The sequence below is a fragment of the Gadus chalcogrammus genome, chromosome 19 (assembly GCF_026213295.1).
Source record: "Gadus chalcogrammus isolate NIFS_2021 chromosome 19, NIFS_Gcha_1.0, whole genome shotgun sequence".
In the NCBI taxonomy this organism is placed as follows: Eukaryota; Metazoa; Chordata; class Actinopteri; order Gadiformes; family Gadidae; genus Gadus; species Gadus chalcogrammus.
In genome coordinates, this window is record NC_079430.1 from 1882213 (window position 1) to 1894153 (window position 11941).

The following is an 11941-nucleotide window of genomic DNA, read 5'->3' on the forward strand; positions in this document are numbered from 1 at the left end:
TCATTCGATTTTTTACCCTTACAATTCAAAACAATATCAACAATTTCCCTTTGTCCACTGCTGTGAGAAACATTGAGAACTCATTTCTACTAATACATTTTTCCATATTTAGCTTGGATGTCCCTTGATCAGGATTTTTTCCTGCTAGGTCCGGACCAATATTTACAAAAAACTGGTTAAAGCAGTTGTGTGTGTGCTTGCACAGGGCGTGTATGATGCGTCAGTGCAGTAGTACTGGAGTAGTAGTGCTTGTAGTTAGTGCATGCTGTATGCTGCCCCTGCTTGCTACTCTCTGCTTTCAGCTACTGCCGTCGGCTAGCCCTCTTTGCAGGGGGTGAAAAGAGGAGCCGAGTGCGTAAGTCTCCTCCTGCTGATACACAGCCTCTCTACCGCCAAGACTCCTACAGTGCCTCCTCGTGGCCACACACGGTAACTGGTACCTTGCGGTTCCAGGCTAAACTGGTGGAGATCTCGGAGCAGCAGTGGGCCCCAGTGACACGGTGTGCAGGCCCGCCAGTATGCGGACACGCCCTGGCACCTGTCAACCACTGTCCCAGCTATGGGTAAATAGTGAGCAGATGGGGCTCTGCCATGGTAGGCCACCCATCTAGGAGAAGGTCACTCCGAACAAAAACCACAGGCGTTGCTCGCGCCTGGCTCCGCACCGTATACCACCTGAAGGTGTGCAGCAAGGGCGGACGAAGGCATTAAGCCTGAAACGGCCAGAGTAGGGCTGTGAGGAGTTGCGCCCCACAGTCTTTAATAATGTGCAATGTATAGCTTCCATGGAGACACAAGACATCGATAATCCTATACTTCCAGCGGCGGGAGTCCGCAGGAGCCACGCAGCGGACGGTGGTGCTGGTCCTCCTCCGGGGGGACACTATGACGACTGGACCCCAAACCCTCTCCAACGGGGAGGGAGGGTTCAGTCTGACCACAGCCCAATGTCCAATGCACTCTTGCGCTGTAGAAGGCCACTTATTATGGCAACCTACAACGCAAACACAGTGAGGGAAGAGGCGAGGTTGGAAGAACTAGCGCACTGTGCCGAGGATAGGGGAGTGGAGATCCTGGCAGTCCAGGAGCATAGGAGAGTACACACAGACCAGACAATTAACTATCGCAGAGTGGGGGGACGCACGTTCATCACCTCATCTGCATGGCGTAATGATGCCCAGGCAGCAACGGGTGGCGTGGGACTCATGGTGAGCCCCCGAGCACGAAAGGCCCTCCGTAGGGTGCACCCGCACACCAACAGGATCCTTAGTGCCGATTTCGAGGGTAACCCAGTAACAACGGTCATGAGTGTATACTCTCCCACCAACGTAGCACCGATCGAGGAAGTTGAAAAGTTCTACGATGACCTAAGAACAGCGATCCACCATGTGCCGGCTCACAACTTCCTCATAATCCTGGGGGACTTCAACGCGAGACTCGGACCGGAAGACGCACCGTTCACGTACCACACCAATACCAACCGCAACGGAGAACATCTAGCTGCCCTTCTTACGGAACATGAACTACTGGCCGCCAACACCTTGTTCCGTAAGAGAATGGGCAAGAGATGGACATTCCAGGACCGAGCCAGCAGTATGCGACGTCAGCTGGACTACATACTGGTAAGGAGGAAGTGGAGGAAGTCCATCCTAAATGCAGAGTCCTACAGCACGTTCGATTCTGTAGGCTCCGATCACCGTGTGGTCGCCACGAGGCTGCGCCTGAGCCTAAGGGTCCCCAAGAGCGCCCCGAGAGCCCGGCCCGACTGGGAGGCCTTCGCGGGAAGCCCTGAACTCCAGGCCAAATACACAGCGGAGGTGAGAGCCCGCCTACATCTGGCCGAGGAAGGGGAGCCAACGGCCTACGAGCGGTTCCTATCCGCCAACGAAGAGGCAACCAGGAAATGGGTGCCAACAAAGGGGAGACATAGAGCCTCTCCTAGGTCCAAACACCCGGAGGTTGTGCGAGCGCGGACACTGGTGGAAGAGGCACGCAGAAGCTTTGAGAGAGTGGGGACCGCAGAGAGTAGGGAGGAGCTGAACAGCGCCAAACAGCAGCTGTTCAGCACCTACGACAGGATCAAAGGGGAAGAATTGATGGAGAAGGTGAAGAAGGTGGAGGCAGAACATGGCAAACAGAGATACAAGGAGTCATGGAAGGTCATAAACGAGATGAGTGGGCGCAAGAAGACGAGAGAGGGACAGCTAGCAGGCTGCAGCCCAGAGGAGAGAGTGACCTCCTGGTTCACCCACTTCCGGGATCTCCTAGGCACCCACCCAACAGTGGACGGAGCTGAGGAAGAGATACCTGCAGTCCTCACAAACCTCAACATTGACGATGGCCCCTTTACAGCTACGGAGTTTGCCACAGTGAAGTCCACCCTGAAGCAAGGAAAAAGTGCTGGGCCGGACGGTATCCCCCCAGAGGTCCCTAAACACTGCGATCTCGATAACATCATACTGGAGATCTGCAACCAGGCTCTGATAGAAAACATCAAACCCGATATATGGTCCCTCTCTAATATCATCCCGGTGCCCAAGTCTGGAGATCTGGCTAAGCCGGACAATTATCGTGGCATTAGCCTGACCTGTGTCATAGCGAAGATGTACAACCGCATGATACTAAACCGGATTAGGGACGCCATTGACCCACACCTGAGGGACAACCAAAATGGCTTCAGAAAGGGAAGGACCACCGTAGGCCAGATCCTGGCCTTAAGGAGAATCATTGAGGAAGTGAAGAGGAACAATTTGACAGCGGTGCTATGTTTCATTGACTTCAAAAAAGCATTTGACTCAATAAACAGAAGCATGATGCTGAAAATCCTTAAAGCTTACGGGGTCCCCCCGAATCTACTCCGGGCCACAGAGGCCATGTACAAGGGCACAAGAGCCAAGGTGGTAACCCCAGATGGCATCAGCGAGGAGTTCGACATTCTGGCAGGGGTGCAGCAGGGGGATACTCTTGCCCCCTTCCTCTTTATCATAGCCCTTGACTACGCGCTCAGGAAAGCCATCAACGGGCGGGAGCAGGAGCTGGGCTTCACAATCACACCAAGGAAGTCTAGAAGAAGCCCTGCTGTAGCCCTGGCAGACCTAGACTACGCAGATGACATCTGCCTGGTGTCTGACCGCGTGGAGCAGGCACAGGAACTCCTGAACAGAGTAGAGGTGGAATGTGCTAAGGTTGGCCTCAGACTGAACATAAAGAAGACTAAGGTAATCACCTATAACATCTGCACAGACCATCTGCCGATTACAACATCAGAAGGCAGCTCTTTGCAAGAGGTCAATGACTTCAAGTACCTGGGTTCCTGGGTAAACTCCACAGAACAAGACCTTAAGGTCAGGAAGGCAATGGCGTGGAGAGCCCTGAATGTTATGTCAAGCGTGTGGCGCTCAAATCTTCCCCGTCGCATAAAGCTGAGCCTATTTCATGCCACTGTGGAGTCCGTCCTCCTGTATGGCTGCGAAAGCTGGACCCTGACGCCCACCCTGCAGAAGTCCTTGGATGGGTGCTACACCAGGATGCTACGAGCAGTGCTGAATGTAGACCAGAATGCCCACATTACCAACAAGGATCTGTACGGGCGGCTGCCGAGGCTCAGCCAGAAGGTAGCATCCAGGAGGATGAAGCTGGCCGGCCACTGCCACAGACATCGGGAGCTCCCGGCCAGCAGGCTGGTCCTGTGGGAACCAACGCGCGGGCATCGATCGCGAGGACGTTCCGCGCTAACGTACGTGGACGTGCTTAAGAAAGATGCGGGAGCTGAAAGTTCTTCGGAGCTGGCCGGGTGTATGGAGAACCGAGAGGATTGGAGACTCCGATGGAAGCTCGTCTGAGGACGACCGAGAGAGAGAGTTGCCTTATAAAATTTCCATCAACAGTGTATTTTTCTTTTTACAGGCATTTTGTAGACCCTTCGTGATCCATGAAAATTGAGAGCATTTAATTTTTCTTGTAGATTGTGTTATTGGACAGTTTTTATTTTATAATGTTTTGAATATTCTGAGAAATCCTTGATATGCACTGTTAATGCCTATTTTCTCATACATTTCATTCCAGTTCTGTGCCAGCAGTTCATTTTTAAAAGCAATCATCCATTCTTCCGATCTAACTCGTCTGTATTCTTTATTTTTGACTGGCTTATTGTTCTTATAGTTCCTGTCATAAACTGTAAAAACTGGTAGGTGGTCGGTTATATCGTTTATCAATAGTCCGTTAGTGTACTTTTTTCAATGTCGTTAGTGAATATATTGTCTATGAGAGTGGCACAATGTGATGTGATTCTGCTAGGTGGTAATGATGGGATAGTAGGTCATGCTGTACATTGTGTTTATAAATTCATCTGTCATTTTGTGTTTATTTGGATTAAGAAGGTCAGTATTGAAGACTCCACAAATGACAATGGTTTTGTTACCCTTTTTGGAGAAAATGTATTCCATCCAGTCTTTAAGAACCTCAATATTAGAGCCAGGTGCACTATATAAACAACTAATGACCAGATTTGTAATTTGTAATTTATTCTTTGCAGATTTCTATTGATATGCATTCCAAAACGTTGTCCACTACTGTGGCCATACTGTCCAGCACCTTGAAGTTTAATGTCTTGTCCACATATATGGCTACTCCTCCTCATCCTTTATTTTGTCTATTTATATAACTAAGTTCATAAACATCCATGTCGAAGTCCAGTTCTCTGTCCTTATTGATCCAGGTTTCAGATATTGCGATGATATTGTATGGTTGTGAAAATATATCTAAGTATTCTCTGATAGAAGTGAAGTTTGCGTACAGGCTTCTGCTGTTGAACTGAATAATTGACAATTTGCCATTGGTCTTAATGCTCCAGTTGAACTGCTCCCCAGTGTAATAGTGGCAGTTGTTGTTGATGGAAGAGAAAAAAATGTTGTTCTATTTCGTGCTCCAAGTCCAGTGCATTATGATCTGTGTATTCAAATGTTTTTAGTTCCAGAGTGTCATTATTCCTAATCCCCTGAGTTATGTGGCTATTGTCTACAGATGCATTTGAGTGAATACTTTGAGTTTGGGTCATTGTTAAGTGTTGTTTTTTACCTTATGATCCAGCTCATGCATGCTGCTCACTGGTATTTATCCAGTTCCTCAATGTGCTTGACGACCAACACTTTCGCCTCCTCGGGTGAACCATTTAGCTTAATGAATATTTTGCAATTTGCAGTCCAAGTGTTCTGAATTTTCCTCTGCTTCTTCAAATTGCGAGCCATTCTGGCTATGTCGGCGTTGTGTTTACTGAGATGCTCGTTCAGGAACACATTACTTTCTTTCAGCGTCCTCCCCTGTCTCAGCAGCGCGGTCTTGTGTTTGCGGTTAACAAACCTGACGATGACCGCCGGATTGTCGCTGGTTGTTCTCCTGGGCAGTTGATGATGTTGATTAGGCATTGTCTGCCTTCTTGGACTGTACATATATGTTTATTTTATCACTGGGATATTTGGATGAAACTAAACATGACCTTCTAGCTGCAATTTTGTAAATATGGATAGTGATAAAAGAAAATGATTACCTTACTGATAAGGTAATTTTTTTCCCCAAAAAAGGAAACCTTCAAATACTGAATTTGGATACGTACTTGAAGTAGAAGAGCCCAATATAAGGGCTCGGCCCTACCGCATTTGGTCAATTTAAGTTTTCTAATAATTGGTAATGAAATGTAAATGGATGAACCCCAGTCGACTTAATCAACCCACATTTCTTACTGCTTCAAAATGATTTGGTTTGCAGAGAAAAATGTACGATAATCTCAATGTCAGATCGCAAAGAGTGATTTCCGAGCCAGGCTGTTCTCAGCAATAATTATTATTTATTTATACCTCATTTCTAATGAGCAAAATAATCTATATTGAATGAAATTGTGAGCACAGGATTCTTTCTAATAAGAAACGATATCTCTTTTAGTACAATTCTTCATTCCACATTCCTGCAGGTACAGAAAACTGGATTGTGAAGGTAAGGGGAACACAACAGAACCTTTACTTCAAAAGACTGCAGACAGCCACGGCCGGGACGGGAAGAGTTGCTTTCCAGACGTAACTGAGCACCTTTGCCTTGTGGTTTGGCTCCAGTTACTGGATGAGAACGAGCTGGCTGGCGGTGGTGGTGTGTTTAGTCGCTATTTGTAATGGGAAGCTGCTGCCTTACCCGCCTAACAACTTAAGCGCAGGCCATTGGAGATGAGGCCAGTGGTAAGCTGGCAACACTGCCTCCAAAGCACTTAGAGCGAAGAGCCATGATGGCCTGGCATTTCTGCCTTCAACGTTTAAGGTGCTTTTAGACCAGACCCGTAAAAAAAAAGAAGATGTGATAAAAGCAGAAGTAATTGTCCCTACAGAACTACTTAAATCAGCCGTGATGCAATTTTCAGAATTTCCAATTATAATGGCACCGTTGAAACAACATATATCCACAGGAAGGTATATCTTAATGTCTGAAAATGTTTGTACTAAGATCTTACTGTGGTGCAGGTATATTGATGATATATTTCTAATTTGGCTGGGTACTCCTGCTGAACTTTCTGATTTCAAATGTTCTTAAATGACAAAAGTAAGCACCACAGGTTCACTGGGGATTTTCAATGTACTGACATCAGCTTCTTAGACATTTGGATCTCCAACGATGGTCACACATTAAAAACTGACCTATATAAAAAAACAATTGATAAAAATACAATTTTACACGGGAGAAGTTACCACCCGATTAATTTAAAAACAAGCTAGCCGATAAGTCAGTTTAACAGAGTACGACGTATGTAGCTCTGACCAAGATTACGCATCACAGAGTTCCCAGCTGGTGCAGAGCTTCAGAGAAAGGGACTATGAAGAGTACTGGATCCAACCGTGCCTTAGATCGTTTAAAAATGTAAATCAAGATGAATGTCTTTGTAGAAAAAAACTGGCCAGATTGGATACAGACTATCCTGCGTTTCGCAATACTCGCCACTCAGCAGATAATTTGAAGTTATTGTGCTCAAACATTGGCTATTGTTTGAGCACAGAACTATTCTGAGTTCTGATCCATCTCTGACAGACGCCTCTTTCAGACAGCCCCCCCGTTTTGCCTATAAACGCTCACCCAACGTATCTAATCTGATCGTTAGAGCAGAACAGCCACCTGATAAGTCTCTGCAGTTTTTCCCTTCACTACCTGATGGAAATTACAGGTACGCACACTGTGCGCAATGTAATTTCAGATATAAGTGTAACACATATTGCCATCCACACAAAGGGAAGACGTTCAAAATAAAGGGAATTATCACTTGCAACACTAAGAACGTCATCTACCTGATAAAGTGCCCTTGTGGCCTTGCCAATATTGGTAAGACTACGCGATGCACAAAAACACACATTGTGGAACATAGGAGCAATATAAGATTAAATGACCTGAAAAATCCTGTAGCTGTCCATTTCAACGCACTAAAGCGTCTAAAACACGACTTGTCCACCTAACGGTATTTTGGAATTGAACATGTCTCCACTCCCAGACGTGGAGGAGATATAGATAACCTGCTCCTTGGAAGGGATGCTTTTTATATGCACATGTTAAACACCATGTCTCCTAAGGGGTTCAATATGTATTTTGACCTTAGACCTTTTCTTTGATTGTTCATGTTTGGTATATAGCCTGCAATTTACACTTCCTTTTCTGCTTATATGAGGAATGCATCAATGTATTTTTTTGTTTAAAAGAAATTTCTTGTAAAGCATATACAGTTAAAAAATAAATAAATTGTTATTATTATTAATAATTTTATTAATACCATTAATATTATTAATATCATTAATGTTATGATTATTATTATTAATATTATAAAGATTATTATTTGTTCTTTATTATTAATTATTTTCTATTATTTCTCTTTATATTTTATTATTTATTTATCTTTTCTTGATGTGTCATTGACTCTTATGGTTTTATGCAATGCATGTGAGACAGTACCTTTGGGTGCATGTTTTGCCATTTGTAAAAAAAATTGTTGATTAGACATGTGTCCCCATTTGGGTCATGTGATAAAAGTCATCTCAACCATTGTTTTCAATGCCTGATGAAGATCCCTAGAGATCGAAACGTTGCCTGTTAATAAATCCACTTCTGGAGCATTTAAACAGTGTGCAGACCCTCCTTTTTCTTATATTCAATACTTTTGTCTAGCACCTGTGGATTACCTTTGGATATGCGCACCACCCATCTTTTCAAGATATCTTAATGTCTGCCATGTGGTTTCATTGTGCTGTTACGCTTTGTATAAAGTTGGAAACCAGTAACAAACGTTCAAATCAATTCAACACCTTCCAGTGTTTCATTCTTGTTTGAAGCTTTGGACATCAACCATAGATTTTAGTCATTTGACCATTTGATACAAGCTCCAAAACAGGGTCCAAACCATGACTCCAAATATTATAGCAGCGTCTGTGACATCACCCAATGGTTTAAACACAACCCCTTATGAACCCTTATGAAACCATCCATATTTGGCACATCGAGGGCAGGAACTGAATGGCTTCCTCACAGAACTCTGTGAACAAAAGGAATTTATATTCTATCTACGGGTAACCTTGAATCGTGGACTATTCGAAACCTCTGTAGAAATACATTAAGTAAAATGGGAAGATGATATATGTGTGACAGCGTGACGTTCCATTGTGGGGACCGAGGTGCTACTGAAGCATAGATTGGTTTCCTGAGGGAAAATCCTGTAAATTGTAATTGTTGTTGTTTTTGTGGGTTTGGGTGTTGACCAGTTTTCTCTCTGTAATTTGCTGTGATATGTTTCGCTTTCAAATTTTCTTCTTTCTTTTCGAACGCTGGAAGGAACTCTTTGAGGAACTCCTGATCCCGACTAACACGCCCTCTATGATAGAGGCCGAGCTTGAGGCTGATGGTTCATCGTCAATGTCCCTTGTGGAAGTGACTGAGGTAGTCAAACAACTCCACAGTGGCAAAGCCCCAGGGATTAATCAGATCCAGCCAGAAATGCTGAAAGCTCTGGGTGTTGAGAGGCTGTCTTGGTTGACACGCCTATTCAAAATTGCGTGGGAGTCTGGGACAGTTCCAAAGCAGTGGCACTGGTGGTTCCCCTGTTCAAATAGGGGGCCCAGAGAGTGTGTGCCAAATAACAGGGGTATCAAACTACTTAGCCTCCCTGGTAAAGTCTACTCCAAGGTGCTGGAATGGAGGGTTTGGCCGATAGTCTAACCTCAGATTGAAGAGGAACAATGCGGTTTCCGCCTCAGACATGGAACTACAGCTATACACTATCAGCTCTTCCCTCCTGGAGGGGGCCTGGGAGTAGGCCCTTCCGGTCTACATGTGTTTTGTAGATCTGGAGAAGACGTATGACCGGGTCCCCCCGGAGATACTGCGGGAGTTGCCTTAGGGAGCAGGGGTTGAGGGGTCACTCCTCAGGGCCATCCAATCTCTGTACTCCCAAAGCAAGTACTGTGTTCGCGTTCTCGGCAGCAAGTCAGTTCTGTTCCTGGTGGTTGTTGGCCTCCGCCAGGGCTGCGCTTTGTCGCAAATCCTGTTTGTGATATTCATGGACAGGATATCAAAGCGTAGTCGTGTTGGGGAGGGGTTGCAGTTCGGTGGTCTGAACATCTCAGTACTGCTTTTTGAAGATGATGTGGTCTTGATGGCATCATCGGCCTTTGACCCTCAGCACTCACTGGATCGGTTCGCAGCCAACTGTGAAGCTGCTGGGAGGATCAGGACCGCTAAATCTGAGGCCATGACTCTCAGGGGAAAACCAGTGGATTGCCTACTCTGGGTAGGAAATTTGTCCTTCGCCCAAGTGAAGGAGTTCAAGTCCCTCTTGTCTTGTCTTGGAGAACGGGGGCGGTAATGCATTTGCTTTACCGCACCGTTGCAACAAAAAGAGAGCTGCGCGGGAAAGCAAAGCTCTCAATCTACCGGAGCTTTACCTTCCGGCTCAGCTCTCGATCTAACGGTCGTTTTTCGTTCATACCCTCACCTATGGTAATGAAGGATGTGTGATGACTGAAAGAACTGGGTTTTCTAGGGAGGGTGAGCTGGCGTCTCCTTTAGGAATAGGGTGAGAAGCTCAGTCATCCTTGTGGAACTCGGATTAGAGCCGCTGATCCTCTAATTAGAAACCACCTCAGTTGAGGTGGTTCGGGCATCTTGTAACTACCCTAGGGAGGTGTTCGCACTCGTCCAGTGGCGTCACTCTCTGGCAAAGCTGCTTGGCCCCTATTGTTTCTGTAACGTTTTTTTTTTTTCTCAAATTCTGTAAAAGTCATACTGTAGCCTATACCGTACGTCGAAAACTCTTGAAATGTATAGGTATGGTTACCAATAACCCCCTCTACCCATAAACCCAAATTTGTGGTATTGCACACAAAGGTGGCACTATTGTAAAAAATCTTGAACCAGCCTTATTTCTCCTTACAAGATTGACCTGGACTAAATATTCTTTAATCACATTAATCTCTAAAATCAGATGCATCTATTTCACCCTGGTCTTCTGCTCTAAAAATGTTTACTTTTCCCACAATTTCATAGAAAAGCCAAACGTCCACAGTCTCAACCCATTTTTCCTATATGACCATTTTGTTATTGTATAACTACCATATGGCTATCATTAGGTGGATACCATTAACAGTGCACATTTTCAGATCTGTACTCTTTTAAGAAAGCCCTTAATTCTCTTGTGAAATGTGTGCTTGGAGTTTTCTTGATGTTGTGGGCTTATCAATCGACATTTTCACCATGTGAATGAGGCTTCATGCAGTTGAGGAATGTCACTGGCTCAACGGGATGATGCCGTGTACTGGTGAGCCTTAGGTTGAGAGTTTGAATCCTGATTAGAGCATTATGAACAAGCTGAACATGACATTCTGTCATTGCCACTCATTTAAGAAACACACGATTGAACAGCACCTGAAATTCATCAGGCAATCAACATTCCGGCTCATTCGTTTCCACGAATCTGACTGCCAAGACACAGTATGGCATTAGAGGAGAACTACTTCATCAACCATTTTTCCTTCATAATTAGCTCTGTCATATTTATATTTCTTCCATTAGTGTTCTTGACTACAAATGTTTAATTTCCCCAGAATTTCAAAGATTTTGCAGGTATATGCTTTGAAGAAAGCCCTTAATTCACTTGTGAAATGTGTGCTTTGAGTTTTCTGGATGTTGTGTGCTTTTAAATATAAATTTTGACCATGTGAATGAGGCTGCAGTTCAGGATTTTAATTGTCTCAATGGGATAATGTCTTGTACATGTGATCCTTAGGTTGAGAGTTCGAATCCCGATTAAAGCATTATGAACAAGCTGAACATGACATTCGGCCATTGCTCTGCAGCTCACCTGAAAGCTGAGGCACAGTATGGCATTAAGTGGAACATCTTCATCAACATCTTTCCTTCATAATTATATGTCATATTTATATATCTTCCATTAGTGTGTTCTTGACTTTTAATTTTGCTCGGACCCCGTTAATCATAATTAATGCGGTTATACTTATGATTGAATTCCACATGTCTTCAAATAGTTAATTATATTGAGATCTTCAGTTAGAAGTTCAGTTTGGGCGTGTCCACCTAGATGTATGACGGATATTTGAGCAACGTTTGCTACAGTCCACTAGGCAGGCTGGTATACTGATCTATCCAGCATACATCTATGTGCACACGCCCACTTGTGATGTAAGATGAGGCAGATCTTCAAAAAGGCTTGTAATGACTAATCACACTCACACCTGGTGGTATAATATGTCACCTTTTAATATTTTTTTCATTGTATGGGGAATTGTTGACCAGTTCTGTAACTATAAGGCATTAAGAGAAAGTATCTAAATCGCATTGACGCATCAAAGCCCCAACACAGATATGTTGGCCGGGCTGGTTGTATCTTTTAGTGATAAAGGAGCCCTCTCCT

At 44.7% G+C, this 11941-nt stretch overlaps 1 protein-coding gene across 1 annotated transcript; it reads left to right on the top strand.

Moving 5' to 3' along the window:
• Positions 1-201: 201 nt before the first annotated feature.
• Positions 202-3855, top strand: LOC130372179 (uncharacterized). Its single transcript, XM_056578003.1, has one exon. It carries the CDS (start codon positions 786-788, stop codon positions 3840-3842), a length of 3057 nt encoding a protein of 1018 aa, XP_056433978.1. The 5' UTR covers positions 202-785; the 3' UTR covers positions 3843-3855.
• Positions 3856-11941: the final 8086 nt, after the last annotated feature.